A 17881-nucleotide genomic window follows, 5' to 3' on the forward strand; every position below is an offset into this window, starting at 1 on the left:
TGTTCGGTGGCCTTGAAGGAAAAACCTGCTGGGGGACGTAGGCTGGAGCGGGGCTTTCTGTGTGACGCTGGCAGGTTGGCACGTGTCGTTCTGGGTATGGGCTGAATGAATCTTGAGAGCTTTTGTACGTCCAGTAATTGAAGAAAAATGTCAAATTTTGGCTTGAAGGAAAAAATAGAGGGGAACATGATCAGCTGTTTTATAGACTGGTGTCAGAACAACTGCCAGGATATTCCAGAGGGATGACACGTATTGTCTCTGAAAGGAAAAAGTCACTTGGTGGCACAGTAAGATTTAAAGCCAGCCTGGTCTGGGGAGCGCTCTGTGCCTTTCTCAGGGGGAGCAGGGCTGCACCGTGCAGGAGAAGCACATACCCCACCTCACACCTGATAGCCATGTGCTGGAATTGGGGTAAATTTCCAAGGAATATGGGGAAGCGCAGCCAAACACTGCTAAGCCCTTTTGATAGTGTAAACCTACATGGAAAATAGCTGGTGTGATGGTCCTACCTGTCAGAAGAGCAGGGACGTAGGAACTGGAGTGGCTCCCTGTGACATTTCTCCACCTGGAGGCATATTTGTGAGGCCAAGGAGATTTCAAAAGACAGCAGAGATGTTTCTACTGATGTTTGATTCATCAAACCTGCATGCTTGTCCCTTAGAAAACCTTCTTTTTGTGGGAAGAATGTCATTTATCTTATGTTGCTCAATCGCCCGGCTTTCAGATGTTTTTTGAAAGGTCTTTATCAATAGAATATCCATTATCCAGGACCTGCTTCTCAGGTTTCACAAATATTTCACGTGAGGGAGTAGACATGCATGACGGCTTGAGGAGGAGGAGGGCAGATGGTTTAGTACAACAGCTGTAGCTGTGGTGGCTGTTATAAAACCAATCAAAAAGGGACAATGGGATTATAGTTACTTTAGAAACTGCCAGGTAGCTCTCAGGGAAAGTGAAACACCATCCAAAGGCTTAGACAAGGATCTTCAGGATGATGAGGCTATTTTAGGTGTAGGTGGACCTAATCTGATGTGGAAGGACTTGTTTAACATCTGTGATGGGGAAGGGTCTCCAGGTGGGTGTCAACCAGCCTGCTCAGCACACCTAGTCCTCAAGGTGACTTTGCTCTTTCTTCCTTGCCTTCCCCTTGTCCTCTCAAGGCTGCACTCACCCTGTTTGCACTGGGAAGGACTTCACCAAGACAAGGAATAGCTCTGGTGCTTCAAGGCAGGACAAGGAACCAAGGATGCCTGGGCTGTACCCTATGTGCTTGCATACTGGCCGTGTCATGTGCCTCCACTCTTCCAGCAATGAATTATTGTAGATAATGACTGGTGGGACCCCAGATGTAGAGAGTGAAGGGAAATCTGGAATATTAGTGAATGGCAGAATGGGGCCCATATCAGGAAAAAATTATTCACCAAATAGTTATCAAGCACTGGAACAGGCTGCCCAGGGAAGTGGTGGAGTCACCATCCTTGGAAGTGTTTAAAAGCCGTGTGGATGTGTTGCTTAGGGACATGGTTTAGTGGTGGACTTGGCAGTGGTGGTTAACGGTTGGAATCGATGATCTTAAAGGTCCTTTCCAACCAAAATGATTCTGTGATTCTATTATTTGGTGGCCGTGTGCCGTGTCAGGAGGCAAGGTCGGCTGCCGGTCAGCACGTTCGCAGAGCTGCCGAAAAAAACCCGTGCCGCAGAACGTGCGAGAGCTTTCGTGTGTTCTCTCTGACGTGTACTAAATCCAGCTTTACAACTGCCTGTGAAAAGACACACTGTCTGGGATTTATAAAAAGAATCACTTGTCAAAACAGCGAGCCGGGCTGGGAAAGGAATTCAGCCCTCCCTTCATTGTCACTGGGGCCAGTGTCCTCAGCAGCAAAAACGGGACGGCTGTGGCAAGGTAGCAGGCATGGTGAGCTGGTTGCTGAAGAACCTGGGGATCCAGCACCGAAACTGCGAACCGTGGGAGGCCACAGTCCTCATGGGTGAGCAGGGGAGGAGAGCGAGCTGGTGGCAACCATCAGTTGGCCTGGGGCTGTCTGAGAGTGAGGAGGGGCAGCAGTCGGGGAAGCAGTGATGGTCCCCTGTCTCCTTCCATCGGTGAGATCCTGGAGACACCAACTGCGCTGGGCATCAGCAAGGAGCTGCAGGCACTGAAAGACAATAAATATATTATTTCAGACTCATGATATAATGGACACATGTGCCAGTGGCCTCCAAGGTGCCCAGGGTGAACTTTGTCGTGAAGACAGTTGCGAACCACAGCTGGTGATGACCTTCTCCCATCGTTTGCGGCCAGCCTCCTCCTGCCTGGAGTGGCAAATGCTGTGGGAACATGCAAAAAGCACTCGGGGCTAACATGACGGTGAAGGCTTGCCAATGTCACCAGAGGAAAACACTGGGAGTTATTTTTCTCTACAGGCCACATTTTTCTCCCCTTTTGAGCTCCCAGCAGATCTGCATGTGTGTTTAGTCTCCCGGTACCAGATGTACTTGCGGGCCCTTTTCCTCCAAATAAAGTGAAGGCTTTCGCTGCCTTGGCCGTCACCATTCTCTCCGTCTGGTGCTGTCACTCCGTCACCTGTCTGCTTTCATTTATTTCAACCTTTTAAAAATTTCATGGGCCCACTCCCAGATGATGTAAACTGGTAAAACTCCAGGCCATGCTCCAAAAACATCAGTGTAACTGGAGGATCTCGCCCTTTGGGTTTACTTACCTATGCCAAAGAAAAATAGAGAAGCTGTAAGCAAAGCGAGAAAGGAAAAGAAGGGCTGAAAAAGAAGAGTTTAAAATGTTGGTTATGTAAGAGCTGCATAGCTATTATAGTTACCTAGTGTATCCTTTTCATGAGCGAAGCAATCGCAGCCAGATAAGTTAATAATTAAGGATGACAAAAATATACCATTGTTCCAATAATAAGGAACTGCATTAGTCTTATTGAAGAGGAATGGAGGCGTATTTCATATGGTTCAGTGCTCTGCTGATAAACTACAAATGCCCCTTTCTCACTAGAAAACTCAGTATAAAATCAGGTCAGAAGCTGCCTGACTGTATCTGTGAAGCCATTTTACTTCCCTCCAAGTCGCTCCTTTTGACAGCAGATGGGCTTTTGTGGCAGTCCACGTTGGGAAGCGACTCCCACCTGTGTGGAGCTGAGCAGAAGGAAGCTGGAGGCTTTGAGAAGAGGTTCCTGCCCCTTTCTATCGAGAGGGACAAGACGTGCTCCCGCATGTGGAGCATCTCACAGAGATACACAACACTTTCAGACTGAGGACTGAATAAAGAGACTGGTCCTCACCCCTGCAAATAAGTGATTGGCAAAGGTCTCTGCAGGCAAAGGTGATGAGGGTGTGATCACTCAGTCTCCTTTAATACAAGAGATTCCTGTAAAATTCAGGTAGGAATACCTCGTAAAATGAGACAGCAATTCCAGTACCTCCTGACACAATCAAAACCCAATATTTTTGTACCTCTTGCAAGTGCAGAAATGTGGTGGCTGCCGAACTGCGCCGATGGGGAGCAGTGGCCTTTCCCTACCCACACACAGAAATCCTGTGACTCCCAAAACAGATCTGAGAATGGGTAAAGGCACAGATCGTGTCTGCAGCTCACTTTAAAACCCAGGCGCTCTTCTCAAGCCTTGCATGCTGAGCTGTAGACTCACACATCTGCTTTCTGTCTCCTTCTGCCCTCTCCATCCTTGGCAAGGCACATTTCTTTACCAAATGCTTAAGAAAAGCATCGCGAGATCAGCCAGCAATAAACCATTGTCATCCCAGAGTGGTTAATTACCATTATCTCTAGTATCAGCTGAGAGCCTGTAACAAGCTCTGAACTCATTGCACTGAGGTGTCCATTCACATCCAGACTGATGCAGATTAGAGGGCTGGGATGAGCTCTCCCTCCAGCTGGAAGTGGCACAGTGAATCACCGAGGGAGGAGAGTTTCCTCCCTCTGGGAGGCAAGGAGTCACCCGCCAACGAGAGCTGGCAGTTTCTTGGCACAGTATTTATACCTCCGGGGAAGTGAAACTACACTCTCTCAAATGAGTAGCCAGCCTAGCTCCTAGCTAAGGAAAGGACAGGTACATTTTGGGGAGAAAGATTAACTCTCTGGGCCCCGGAAGACTTCACCGAGAGGTCAAGCCCAGAAGGCAACGTTCTCCATCAGGGATGGCAGGTCTCTGTCTCAGGGCTGCTACTTCTTACGGGCGCTTTTTCTGAGGGCCTCCCAGAGCCTGAGATGCTGATGGTAAGTCAGCTGGGTATGGGAGATAGAGACCTTTTTTTTCAGTCTGAAGGTAAGTAAATCAGGCGATGTCTTCCATCTGTTTCTTCACATGCACCTTTATACCCATCTGTTACTCACCTTCATGTCCTTCTCTTCCTCCCAGGCCGGTGTAGGGTCTGTTTTTCTCTGACTCATTGAGGGAAGAGAGAGGAGGAACCTGCTCCTACACCTCCATAGGAGAAAGCTTCTGCTACTGCTGTTTCTTTCAGGAGTAAAGCAGAACATGTTTGGATTGGGGTCTCCACAGAGCCTCAAACTACAGAGCTAATTGGAGTGCGAGCCAAATTCACCGTTGAGGGAGCCATGGCACTGCTGTTGGTTTCACTGGAGACGAGTGTTGATATCCGCGGTCAGCCTGGCTCTGACACTTCTAATGCCACTACCGAAAAGTTGCAGCCCTTTATTTCCCAGCCTCACCTCTTGTCATTTTTGCAGGACTTCAAAATTTTACCTAGAACCTTGGGAAAGAAGATGTAAATGTTCCAGGTTAAGAGCGAGGCAAGGTGTGCAGGCAGAAGTGACAGCTTTTACTAGGTCAATAGACGACACTGCAGAGAAGCTTTGACAAGATTTTGGGCACAGCAGTACAGCCAGAGCAACATCACTGCCACTGGAAGGGAGAGAGTGATGTTTGCCGTTTGAAACGGAAACCACACGGCATGGAGAAAAGAGAAGCAAGCTGAACAACACCTACCTGCTAAGCTGGTGTAAGCAGCACAGCACCTTTCCCAGGCGCCTCAGCACCTGTAACCCGCAGACACCAGGTGCTGCCCCAAATACTCTGACCTGCAGAAGGGCTTTTGTGCCTCAAAGTGTGTTCATTTTTTTCCCCAGCTATATATCCCTCAGACTAATAAAAGGTCCTCCCTCTCCTTTCAGCCATACCTTGCATATCTCCTCAGGCTGTCATGCCTGCAACAAAAGCTTTGTGCGGTTTGCTGGCAGCATAATATCCCCCAGCCACCTCCCAGCACACCACACCGATGTAAGCAAGCGCTTGTGGGCAGCCTGATGCCCAGCCAGGCAGTGAGACAATGCAGGGGGCACTGGAAAACCAGCTGTGGAGCATCTGGGACCGCTGTGTGTTGGACACCGAGGGCTTCCTTGTGGCTCCACACATAGCGGCAACAAGAGGAGCTAGTTGTCTGCTCTATCCTTCTTCTAAAAATCCATATTAATGCTGCTTTTAAGCTTCTCTTTTTTGCATTTCTGTGCTGAAAATAAAAAAAAACCCACACCATTAACTGCTCCCTGGAGACATTTAATAGCTGAGCGCAGCACAGACATGAAGACTGCACAGGGTCTCAGGGATGTCAGGGTAGCTGGAGTTCATCCCATGTAATGCTGAGTTTGCTGAAAGCAAATTTAGCCAGTTTTGTCTTTGATTATAAGTGCTTGCTACTTTTTTGATCGTCAGGATCTGGGATCAAGGCTACACAGGAGCTCCAGCCTCAGCTATTCAACGTGTGCAGCAGAGCTAACACTGGCGTGTTTCAGCAGCCAGCGCGGATCGTTGCTAGCTCTCCGCTCAGGTGTGATGAGGCACTCATGACCGGGATCAAGCCTGACTGAGGAGCCTACAAGGCTGAAAATCGATGTGTCTTCACCGTGACCCAAATGGCAGCTCATGCTCTAGCAGAGCTGCAGCATCTGCAGCGTGTAAAACGTGCGGGGTGGTGGGTTACACACGAGTTAGCACGACGGTTGTGTTCCTTCCCAGAGAAAGAAGCTCAGACCTGAAATGTGCAGAGCACACAGGCCCTCCCTAAGGCAAAAATCTCCAGGAGCTCACGAAAAGTTTTGCCTGACTAAAGATTGAGCAGAGTTGTCAGCGTTTAACTCTTTCTTTCCTCCACCCCTTTTTAAGTGAATTTCAAATCCTTTGCAGATTTTGGTGGAAAGCTCCTAGGAAGCTCTTACTGTCCCCATTTGCAACACAGAAATTTCCCTTGCAGGAAACCCAGAGCTTTACCATGCCCCTTTATCTACACAACAGCCTCAACAGGAGGTAGCGTGTCAGCCTGGTCCTCCCATACTAATACAAGTCCTGAAGGAAGAGCAGAAAGAATTTGAGATCGTTGCTCATCCATAAAGCTCTCTGTGGATGAGGGTATCGGTACTTCTCCCTTCCCAGGACTTCCCACCACAGCCACGTTCCTCAGCATGGTGCAGCTTTACAAACTGCTGGTTAGGACACTGTTACGGTCAGGTTAGCACACTGTTAAGCTTTAAAACACTCCGAGGCTTTGGGTCCAGAGGCTTGCTAGGTGATGGACACAGCTAGTGCAGAAACCACTTCAGAAACTGGTATTAAACAAGTGATGGAGCTGAATGTAGTTTATACACCTCTTGCTCTTCTGTTAGAATTCAAATCCAGTAAAAGCCACTGGAACTAAACAATAAGGTATATTATGTACAAAACGGGCTTTTGCAGTCAATGAAGTCTCAGGGCAAAAAGAATAGCTGTCCACACAAAGAGTACTTCTTGGTGAACCTGGCCACAGCAAACAACCACCGCTTTGTGGTCAGGGGGATGATCACATTTCACATCCAAATGCTGGGCTTTTCCTGCTGGAGAGCAAGAACAAGTAGTCCCAAACCCTCCAGCTGCCCATAGAGCAGAACCACGAAATGGCCAGCTGCAGGTTCAACCCAAAACCAACCGGAGGACACGGGTGAAAATCGCATCGTTTGAAGATGTAGGACAAATATTTTCAATGCCTTGATTTACTTACTGGATTAGGTAGGAGTGCCTGAGCCTGTATATCAACTAACACAGCTAATTAGGCATTTTAAGAAGATGCAAATTAAGGCAAAGATGAACAGCAGGAGGTTTCTCCCTTGCTTTATGTGTGCTGGGTGCAGGAACACCTTCCCATCTGCCCATCCTCGTGGCTGCGTGCTGTAGCCCCTTAGCAGCTTGGCAGCTTGGCCTGGGCTCCTTTTCTCTGGGCTTGGTGCCCTGGTGCACCCAAATTTACTCTTGACTTGGTGCTCTGGTATCAGCCGCCTTGACGCGATGGGGCAGAAGGTGCGTGCATGTGCGCACACACACACACACACACACACAGAGGTATTGAAAATGCGAATTTATTTAGCCTGATTATGCAGTGAAATACACTGTTTTACATGTGATTTGCTGCAGCAGCAAAATGTGGTGAACGGTGAATCACAAAGCAGCACTTTTCCGTGCCAGCAGAGTTGATCAGGCACAGCATCCTTACCTGGAGGAGGCAATTACTGGAACAATCTCTCTTTCTCCGTTCCTCCTTTGTTCCTGTTCTTGCAGGGGCTGTAACTGTCTTTTATAACTTCTTCTTTTCTCCAACGCGGTTTCACCGTGCACGGGATGTTTTACAGATTTTGCCCAGATATTCTGCCTTTATTCTGGAGAAGCCCTTTGCCCGTGCCCCGTGATGTGTTGCAGCACCTTGTCCACCAGCAGGAAAAGTTCTCAGGGAGGGAAGGCGAAGTGTGGCCAAGGTGCTGCTAAGCAGGCAGAGGGGCTGGCACTCTTCTGTGGTGGGCACACTCCACCCTCTTGTGAAATGTTTGCATGGGTTTGTGTCTGCCTGTAGGCAGCTGTCAGGGGAAGACAGAAGATCCCACCTGGTTATGGGGCTGGAGGACCCAAAGGCCAAAGCACTGAGCCACTTCACTCCCTGTAGCTCTGTGCTAGCAAGTACACACAGAGCCGTGCAGTAACACTGCCTTGAAGTGCTTCAGAAGCCATATGACAATCAAATTTCAGTTAAATATCATATCTGAGCAGGTAATGAGCTCATGTCCTTTAATGGAAGATGTCTCATTGTCCTTCAGTAGGGGAACTGGTGATTCACAGTGCCCACGTCACTCATGGATGGCAGGCACTGGCAATACAAGAGCTCACCACCGGTGTATCTGCGACAGAGGAGTCCAGATGTTCTCTCCCAGGATCCTCAGGGCCAAACTCTGTCCTGTTGAGGAGTGAGGATCACAGTGTTTGGAGGACACCTGGGATTTGTTGTCAGGGATTGGACCTTGGGGTTCAAGGACCCCTGCCCCATGCTCCTCTGTGATGGAGACAGAGAGGTGAGGAGAACTGAAGTGGTCACCAAGCCAGCTTGTGGCAGAGATCCCCCCGTGCTGCAGCGTGGGTGTCCCACCCATTGGACAGCGGGTCCCACGCGTAGGGTAGTGGTGCCCATGTGTCCCAGCCACAGGGTACCTCTCATCTCAGCCCGAAGCTCTCTCCAGGTCCCTGATATCTCCGTTCCCTGACCCCTGCGCCCCGGGGGGGCCGGGCCCCGTGCTCCCCATCCCTCAGCAGCACGGGCAGTGCTGCCCCAGCTGAGTTTACCCACCGCCGCTCAACCCAACGCAGCCGGGGCCCTTCCAGCCGTACCCACCTTCCCTCCCAGCACCCACGGACCGCGAGATTCCCCCAGCCAGCCACCTCATAGAATCACAGAATCATTTGGTTGGAAAGGACCTTTAAGATCATCGAGTCCAACTGTTAACCCAGCACTGCCAAGCCCACCACTAACCCATGTCCCTAAGCACCACATCTACTTGTCTTTTAAATCCCTCCAGGGATGGTGACTCCACCACTGCCCTGGGCAGCCTGTTTCAATGCTCGACAACCCTTTCGGTGAAGAAATTTCCTGATATCCAATCTAAACCTCCCCTGGCACAACTTGGGGCCGTTTCCTCTTGTCCTATCGCTTGTTACCTGGTAGAAGAGACCGACCCCACCTCTCTGCACCCTCCTTTCAGGCAGTTGTAGGGAGCGAGAAGGTCTCCCCTCAGCATCCCTTTCTCCCGGGGGGGTGTGTGTGTGTGTGTGTGTGTGTGTCCCTTTGCCTTTTCCTTTATTTATCTCTTTTTCTGTTGTCCCGGGGCAGACCGAGCCGGGCCGGGCCCCCCGCAGCGCTCCGAGCCCCGCCCCGCCCGCCCCGGCCCCGCCCGCCCCGCGGGCCGGGCTCCCCGGGAGCCGCCGCTCGGCCGGAGCGGGGCTGGCGGCGGCGGGTGAGTACGGCGGCGGGGCCGGGGACACGGACCCCCCCCACCAGGGAGAGGCGGCGGGGGCGGCGGGGAGGGGTCCCCGGGGTGCCGCCGGGTGCCAGCCGCTTCTCTAGGGCGGCCGTCGGGCTCGGGCATCGCCGCCGCGGGGCGGCCACGGAGGGGACCGGGGCGGCGGGGCTGGGGGATGCAGGTGATCGCTCCGCGAGGGCTCCCCTCGCTCGGAACCTGCGTTCGGGGGCTGGCAGCGGCAGGGCTTCTCGGTGCTCCTGCAAAAGCTTCGTTATTGCTATGGTTTGGATGGTACCAACCCCCTGACTAATGGTAATGATGATAATGATGGTAACAGCAAACCGATAAAGGCAGGAAGGCATCTCCCTAATGACACGCTCGCGTCCGGCGCGTCTCTCTTGGCACGTCTGCGCGTGGTTAAAGGTCTCCAGCCCGCGCGATGTGGAAGGACAGGCTGGACGTGCCGGTGTGGACGTGGGCTTCTGCTCCGTGGCGGTGGGAGAGGTTCAAAACTCTTTTCGTTTCTTGTGCGGATGGAAAAGAGTGTTTTTCTGAGTAATGCTCGGTAGACCCCGTGAATCACCATCTGCATAACTTTATATGGGGGCTGCTATTCTCAGCATCTTACTGGAACTATGTAAACTATTAACATCCGTATCTGCTTGTCCGTGCAACGTGCAAATCTGTTTCCCTGGAAAGACTGTTTCAGAGCAGGTCAAAGGAGGAGACGGGGCAGAACAAAATGTCGGGGTGGCTCGGTGGGTGGAGACGGGTGTCTGGGAGCCAGCAATTGCCGTCTTTGGAGGGGCAGCCCCTCTCTGGGAGCCTGCGCTGGAAGCGCTCACCAGGAGCCCTGATGTGTGGGATGCTGAGTGCCCCGGGAGTGGAGCCAGGAGCAGGTTTGGGCAGCGGGGGCTCGGGTCCTGCCCCAGCACCACGCCTTGCTTCCCACCCCTGCTCCTTTGGCCTCTTCTTCCAGCGGTTGGTGCACTGGGAAAAACATTGTGGGTCTTTTAAAGAGGCTCAGGAGAGCCGTGCGAACCTGGGACGGGGTTTGGCAAGGGGATGGTGCGATGGCAATGTCACCCAGCACGGAAGAGCAGCCCCCGCACACACGCTGCAGGAGCACGTGCCGGGTGGGCTGGAGGAGATTTAGTGTTGCTCCCCGCGCTGTGCAGGTTTTGTCAAGAGAGAAGAGTTTATTCTCTCAAGCCGTCAATCCGTCACCTGCCAGAGGCTCTCCGCCTTCCCTTCACGTCCGCCTCCCCCTTGCTGCCAGCGCTGCCAGATGTGCTTGGTGCTGGGGGCTGTAAAATTCCCCATGCCCGGGCAGGGGAGTCACAGCATCTCTCAGACCTCACCAGGGGAATCTCAGCATCTCCCAGACCCCCCCAGGGGAATCTCAGCATCTCCCAGACCCCCCCAGGGGAGTCGCAGCATCTCCCAGACCTCACCAGGGGAATCGAAGCATCTCCCAGACCCCCCCAGGGGAATCGCAGCATCTCCCAAACCTCACCAGGGGCATCGCAGCATCTCCCAAACCTCACCAGGGAAATTGCAGCATCTCCCAAACCTCACCAGGGGAAACACAGCATCTCCCAGACCTCACCAGGGGAATCACAGCGTCTCCCAGACCTCACCAGGCTGACCCCAAAACGAGGAGAGTGTTCACTGCGGGAGCTGAACATTTCAGCTCTCGGTGCTGTTTCAGTCCAGGCTTTCAGTGCAGAGCGACCTGTCATTTCCATGCAGTTGGATCGAGAGTTTTGCTGTAGGGCTTTTGGGTTCTTGGGTTTTCTAGTTTGTTTTTTTTTTTTCAAATAATATTGGCTGAAAATTTTCCAGGAAAATGCGATGCTCTCAAAAGGAGCTGGATTCATGGGTCAGCAGAGTCCTTGCGCTCTCCTGAGCATCTACTGCTGCAAGGCAACCTAAGCCCAGCTCGTCTGCTGTGTCCTGCTCGTGTTCGGTGGTGAGTTGGAGGATGCTGATCCCTGATAGCATCTCTAACCAGTCTCTGTCAGTCCCTTCTTTGTCTCAGTTCAGCCAAGCCTCTGCCATTCAGGAGGGAACATCTAAACATGTCCCCTCGTTATGGGGGGAAGCTCTGCCTCCTCTCAGCCCAGAAACACCACCTCCTTCCCGGCGGGTGGCTGCAGCTGCTGGTGGGACCACTGGCCACTGCCCACCCGGGCGGTGATTCGGGCTCATGATCGTGGGACGAGAGCCAGAGCATGTTGTCGGAGCTCCCAGTCCTGCAACCTTCCTGCCGGTTTCCTAAATCCCACTTCTCATCGGATTTCTTCATTAAGGGTAGATTAGATCAGGTGGTGTTTCTTTCACTACGAAGTAATTTGACTTTCCATTTAGTGGGCCCATCTGATAAGTAATGGCTTGAAATAATGTAATTCCACCTGCCCTTGGTCACACTGAGTCTGTGCTGGACTTCTGCTCCCTCCGTAGGTCTGGCTTGGCCCTTCCACATCTCAGGGTACAATCTGAGTCCCTGCTGTAGGAGGAGAGCCCTGCCTGGAGGAATGGAGACCGAAGCCACCGGTTTATCTTCATTTTACTGACATACAGGCAAAGTGATGAAGGCAGAGGTGGGGGCTGAGCATGGGTCACCCAGCTCTCCATCCACCTCTGTGCTTGAGCCACATCTCCGTCCTGGACAGCCCCCAGTGTGCAGGCTCTCCACTGGCACTGCCACCGCGAGAAGCCCTTGCAGAGGAGTCACCCAGGACTGAATATGTCAGGGGGTGCTGGTGCTTCATTCCCACATGTTTCAAAGCTTTTTGTTCATCAAGCAGTGGGAGCTGAACCTGCATCTTCTTGCTGGGCAGTGAGCAAGGCCAGAGAGGATGTGGTGGGACCTCTCTGCCTTACCAGTTGCTGGTGCTGTTTGGTTAATTGGGGACTGGGGATCCCCAAGCCCAGAGCAGATGCTTGTTGTTTGCTGGAGGAAGCAAAGTGGGAGCCTCAGAGATTAGAAACCAGCTCCCACTCCCCAAATTTTCCTGCGCTGGGGAAGGGCGCTTGCTCTCAGCATGTGACATTGAGCTGAGAAGTGCCACCCAGCAGGAATATGTGGCACTGCCTCATCTCTTTGGTAGTCAAACCAACTCCAAACCACCCTGATAGGGATGGCGAAGGTGGTTGATAACAACTGTGGGATTGATCATGCCAGGGAGCTGAGAAGGTGTGCGCCGGAGCTGAGCCAGGGGAGCAAGATTTGATGTGCAAAAGCTCCTTTGGATGAAGACTGAGCAGACTTTTCCAGCACCAGGGTATTTACCCCACCTTCAAAACGAACTGAAGCCCCTCTGTGCTTCTGGAGTGTCTCGAAATGGGACATCATAGCTGGGTCAGCAAGAGCATCATAGATCTCCGTGGTCTGTTGCCTCAACCCCCCCTGACCAGCATAGCAGAAACACCTGCTTCAGCAGTAGGTCATACCCTCTCCGAGGGTTTAGCTTGTATCCAGAACAGTCCTGACTTTTAACAGAGATACAGAGTGATTCCTGCTCCCATCCTTGCTCCAAGCTTGGTTGCGGTGGGGAGCGCAGCTATTGTGGGCTCCATCAGTCATGGGAAAGCTCTTTGGGGTCCCCACTTGCTTGGCGTCTTGGGAGCCATCCCCAGATGAGGTACCCTGCGTTGCCAGCATCTGAAATAGCATCTCTGTGGCTTTCAGAGATGGTACTTGGCCCTTTTCTGTGAGAAAGCAAGAGGCAGTGCAGCCCCGAATCCCCTGGCCTGCGGGCTTTCGAGCAGTGATGCCAGACACCTACTGTCACCGCAGGCCTGATTTACCTCCAGTTTCAGAGGAGAAAATGTGTGCGTTGATAATTCGGAAACGATGACATCTTGAATTTATGTCGCCCTCCCTAACCTCTTCCATAAGCCTTGCTTTGATCAGAAACCCAGCTGGCGTTCCTCCGCGCTTGGGAGGAAGTCTGGAATAAACCCCAAAGACAAGAGCTGTGCAAGACCCTGGAGCCGCCTCTGTAGCTCCCCTGGACGGGGTTTCCATCCTGTCTCCATGGGAGCGCTGGGTCATTTCTTGAAAATAAGGATGTTTTTACGAGGTTGTTGGGAGATTTATGGGTCCAAACTGGCGGCTGACTTCGCTCTGCACATGGGCTTCCCATCTGAGATGGTAGAAATACCCCTTCTCGTGATCAAGAAGGACGAGAGGAAATGGCCTCAAGTTACGCCAGGGGAGGTTCAGGCTGGATCTTAGGAAGAATTTCTTCACTGGAAGAGTCATTAGGCATTGGAACAGGCTGCCCAGGGAGGTGGTGGAGTCACCATCCTTGGAGGTGTTCAAAAAACATCTAGATGTGGTGCTTCAGGACATGGTTTAGCGGGCATGGTGGCATTGGGTCAATGGTTGGACTTGATGATCTTTTAGGTCTTTTCCAACCTTAACAACTCTATGATTCTAATAATAAGTAGCTGAAGAGTGTGCAACCCCCAGAGAGGTCCTAGCTCAGTGGCTTTCTCCTCTGGTGTGTCTTCTTCCATGACTGTGTGCCATTTAAACCTGGTGCCTTTCTTGTCTTGCAGGACGTGGGCTCTCTCATGCCCTGTCTCACTCTTCTCCCCTCCTAGAACCTCCTCTGGAAGGATGGCAGCCACCTCTTTACGCTACGGCGTGACCATCACTGGGGCCGTGCTGCTGGTGACGGGGACGCTGTGCTTTGCCTGGTGGAGTGATGGGGAGGTGGGCACGGCGGCCAGCAGCGGGGCTCGCCTCCTGCCTCCCCGGGAAGCCGAGGCGGTTCCTGGCTCCTCCTCCAGCACCCTGCTCCGCTCCGTCAGCTTCTTCTGCTGCGGCATCGGCGGCATCCTCCTCCTCTTCGGGCTCCTCTGGTCCGTGAAAGCCAACACCAGGGTGGTCTCCCGCCGCTACCAGTACCATTTCCCCAGGGACCTGCAGTACTTCACCGCGGAGCCCCTGGAGAAGTGGAACTGCAGGTGGGTGCCACGTCCCCACACGGCACTTGGGTGGGAAGGAGTCGAGGGTGGGTTTGACGGTCCCGTGTACCTAAGCCTGCTCTCAGGCTTGCTCGTGGGTGAGCTCAGATGAGCAGTAATGGCACCACGCTGCTCTGACCCCATCCTGTGCTCTCCTCCTGCTCCCTGAGCAGAAGCTCTTCCTGATCAGTGTCACCCCAAGTCCCCTCATCCCCCATCCCTGCAGGCACCCTCCGTGCCCACGCTGGCTGCTCCTGCGGCTGGCTCAGCCGCAGACGGCTCTCCTTGCCCTGCGGGGCCATCACTAGCCGCATCTCCTTAACAGAGCCACCGAGCAGAACACCACATTGGTTTTCTGGATTTGGGGATGGGGGGTCACCCAGACCTCTGGCTGTTGAAACCTTCCCTGGTGCCACAGGTCTGCACCGCCCTATAAGGATGAGGGGGCTTATGCCGTCTTTAATGGAAGCAAAATCTGTGTTAAAAGGGGGTTAAAAGGAAAAAAAGAAGGAAAATAATCCTTGGATTGGCATTGAGATGGGAGTGTAGGCAGAGGATCCTTCTGTCATGCCTGTTTTGGGGTGTGGGAAGACCCTTCGCCCCATCCCAAACACCACTGCTGCTTGTCGGGTCCCCAGACTCTTCCTGTGTGAGCCTGAGATTCGTTCCCACTTCTTGATTTGAAAGTTTTTTGATAAAAAGGGTTGTTTTTTTTTTTCCAGAGACTGCTGTGGAAGCCGAGCCAGGCGGCCCTTCCCAGTGCTGTTTTATGGGGTCACAGCAAAGATCTTGGCTCCAGCTTAAATCGGGCTCTGGGGAAAAGCAGCACTAAAAGAAACTCTTAAGAACATAAAACCATAACAATTCAGCCAGGGCAGGAGGCACGTTCCCGGTTCTCTGGGGGTTTCGGTGCCCAACTGAGTATCTCGGGGTGAGACCGTGAGCTGGTCTGGGCAGTCTGGGGGGGTTTCCTCCTCCCATGGAGAGCTTTGCTGTGTCCCCCCTGGGGAACATCCCCTTCCCTGAGCTCCGGGCTCCCGTGCTGCGTGGGTCGGCATTGCCCCCGCGTTGCCCCTCCGACGCTCACAGCCTCCCCGAGCATGCCTCGCTGGGTTGTCATCTGCAAAAGCAAGCGGACAGTGGGTCGCTTTCAAAGCCTCCCTGTCTCTGGGGCTGCCCCGTTTCGTAGGGTGCCGAGCGAGGCCATACACCGGGCAAAGGTTGGGCGGAGGTTTTCCCTGTACACAAGCCGTGTTTGCTCAGCAAAGCGCTGCTGGAAGTGGCACCAGGCTTGGCCGGTGCGTGGAGGGCTCCGGCAGGCACGAGGGTGGGGTGCGACTGCGTTGAACCAGAACGCCTGGATCTCACCCGGCCGCTTGTGCCAGACCGCTCACTCGGCTGGCGGCAGCCTCTGTGCTTCGGGGGGTGAGTTTGGGGGTAGGCAGATGACGAGGATGTGCTCCTGCCTGTGGGAAGCAGCTCAGGGATTCTCCAGCTGATGGGGTTGATGGGTGCTGGGATGCTCCAATTGATGGGGCACTGGGATGGCTCTGGTTGACGGGGCACAGGGATGCTCCAGTTGATGAGTACTGGTGTGCTCTAGTTGTTTGGTTCTGGGATGCTCCAGTTGATGGGTGCTGGTGTGCTCCAGTTGTTGGGTGCTGGGATGCTCCGGTTGTTGGGCGCTGGGATGCTCCGGTTGTTGGGCGCTGGGATGCTCTGGTTGTTTGGTGCTGGGATGCTCTGGTTGTTGGGTGCTGGGGTGCTCCAGTTGTTGGGTGCTGGGATGCTCCGGTTGTTGGGTGCTGGGATGCTCCGGTTGTTGGGTGCTGGGATGCTCCGGTTGTTGGGTGCTGGGATGCTCTGGGTGTTAGGTGCTGGGATGCTCCAGTTGTTTGGTGCTGGGATGCTCCAGTTGTTTGGTGCTGGGATGCTCCAGTTGATGGGTGCTGGGATGCTCTGGTTGTTGCGTGCTGGGGTGCTCCGGTTGTTGAGTGCTGGGGTGCTCCAGTTGTTTGGTGCTGGGATGCTCCTGTTTGGTTCTGGGATGTTCCTGTTGATGGGGTGTGCTGCTGGCTTTCTTCTTCTTCCCTCGCAGCACCTGGGATGCCAGCACCATCCCCACCTACGAAGAAGCCCTGACCTGCAGACCTGCCCACGGTGCCCCAGCCTACGTCCAGCCCCGGGGGAGGAAGGAGGAGCTCACGCCGCCCCTGTACAGCTACCTGGAGGAGGACGAGAGCTGGCAAGGCGGCCGCCGGCGCAGCTCCTCCGACAGCGCCTTGTTCCGCCCCAGCCCGTCCTGGCTGGAGACCCAGCACCCCGGGGAGCCGCAGGAAACGCCTCCCCCCAGCTACGAAAACATCAGCGTCCGGGGTGTCTGAACTGGCAGCGGGGGGCCGGGACTCTGCGGGTGGCTGCCCAGTCCCTCGTCTTTAAACCGAGCCCCTTCCATTGCCGGGGTGAGAGGAGGGTGGGCGAGCAGCGGGGAGGCGGAGGGGTCCGTCTGGCTTTCCCAGCGAGCGGTGCGGGGCTGTCGGGGTTGTGGGTCCCGTGGGTGATGCGTTTGGGGTGACTGGCGTGTGTGAAAGCCTTGGTGTTTTTAATAAAACCACCGCTGGTTGCAGATGCTTTGCACTCCTGCTCTGACCGCCCCTGCGGAGCTCACATCAGGCCAGGGCTGCCCGCTCAGAGCGAGAGCTGTGTGAGAAACGCTGCAGCAAGGGATGAGGAATCCGGCAGAGACAAAGCAGCTCTGTGCTGCCCCGTTCGCTCCTCTGCCCTTCCAACGCCCCTTCCAGCCGTGTCTCCATCCCTTCCACCTGCCTTCCCCGCACACTGACTCCCACCCCTCGCTTCATTCACTTTAGAGATGTTCAGTGGCTCGTGCGTGCGCTCGGGGCATCCCAGGGTATCCCAGGGCATCCCGGGGCGCTTGGCCTTTCAGGCAGTGTCCTGTCAAAAGGCACCCGAGCGGCTCACCCCGCTCCCCGCCCGCCACGCGCGGGTTTGCAGCCTTGGCCAGAGGAAAGAGCGGCTGCATCGGGGGCTGCTGCCGGCTGCTCCGTCCCACCGAAATCACGGGCTGCCCGGGGGCCCCTGCACACCCGCAGGGCTGCAGAGCCACAGCCAAATATAACGTATTATTTATAATAGAATATATTATTTTTCATAAAGCGGGTACACGCTTTCCCACGCGGGCAGACAAACAAAGGCACAAATCGAAGGCTCCTTAAAGCCACCGCTGCTGCCTGGCTGTCAGGTGTGCGGTGGGAAGGGGACACCTTCTCACACCCCTGCTCCATCTCAAGCAAACACGGGGCATGCAGATGTGATGTCCTCACTCCCCGACCCCGCTCCATCCTTCCCCGGCTGCTGCCCACCGAGGCAGCCCCGCCGGTGGTTCCCCAGCACCCGGCCCGACTGACATGGGGGGCTATTCCCAACCCACCTGCTTCCAAAAAGACCCCGGATCGCTCCTTCCTCCCCTCCTGCAGCCCTTGAACACACGCTGCGCCCTGGCGTCCCCCTTATTTTGGGGCTCTGCCAGCTTCGATTTATGGCCAAGTCCAGCTCCAGCCCCCAGGGCTGGAA

The 17881-nt window shown here is 54.1% G+C and overlaps 1 protein-coding gene across 1 annotated transcript; it reads left to right on the forward strand.

Annotated features, from left to right (window-relative positions):
* Nucleotides 1-9255: 9255 nt before the first annotated feature.
* Nucleotides 9256-16671, forward strand: TMEM61 (transmembrane protein 61). Its single transcript, XM_068407151.1, has 3 exons — nucleotides 9256-9301; nucleotides 13877-14287; nucleotides 16386-16671. Exons 2-3 carry the CDS (start codon nucleotides 13938-13940, stop codon nucleotides 16669-16671), a joined length of 636 nt encoding a protein of 211 aa, XP_068263252.1. The 5' UTR covers nucleotides 9256-9301; nucleotides 13877-13937.
* Nucleotides 16672-17881: the final 1210 nt, after the last annotated feature.

This window comes from Nyctibius grandis, chromosome 8, assembly GCF_013368605.1.
Source record: "Nyctibius grandis isolate bNycGra1 chromosome 8, bNycGra1.pri, whole genome shotgun sequence".
NCBI classification, from domain to species: domain Eukaryota; kingdom Metazoa; phylum Chordata; class Aves; order Nyctibiiformes; family Nyctibiidae; genus Nyctibius; species Nyctibius grandis.

Excerpts from the sequence above, each read along its gene's own strand:
- TMEM61 (XM_068407151.1), top strand. The coding sequence starts at position 13,938 with ATGGCAGCCACCTCTTTACGCTACGGCGTGACCATCACTGGGGCCGTG. Across the intron at positions 14,288-16,385 it reads CTGGAGAAGTGGAACTGCAG|CACCTGGGATGCCAGCACCA; the intron begins GTGGGTGCCACG and ends CTTCCCTCGCAG.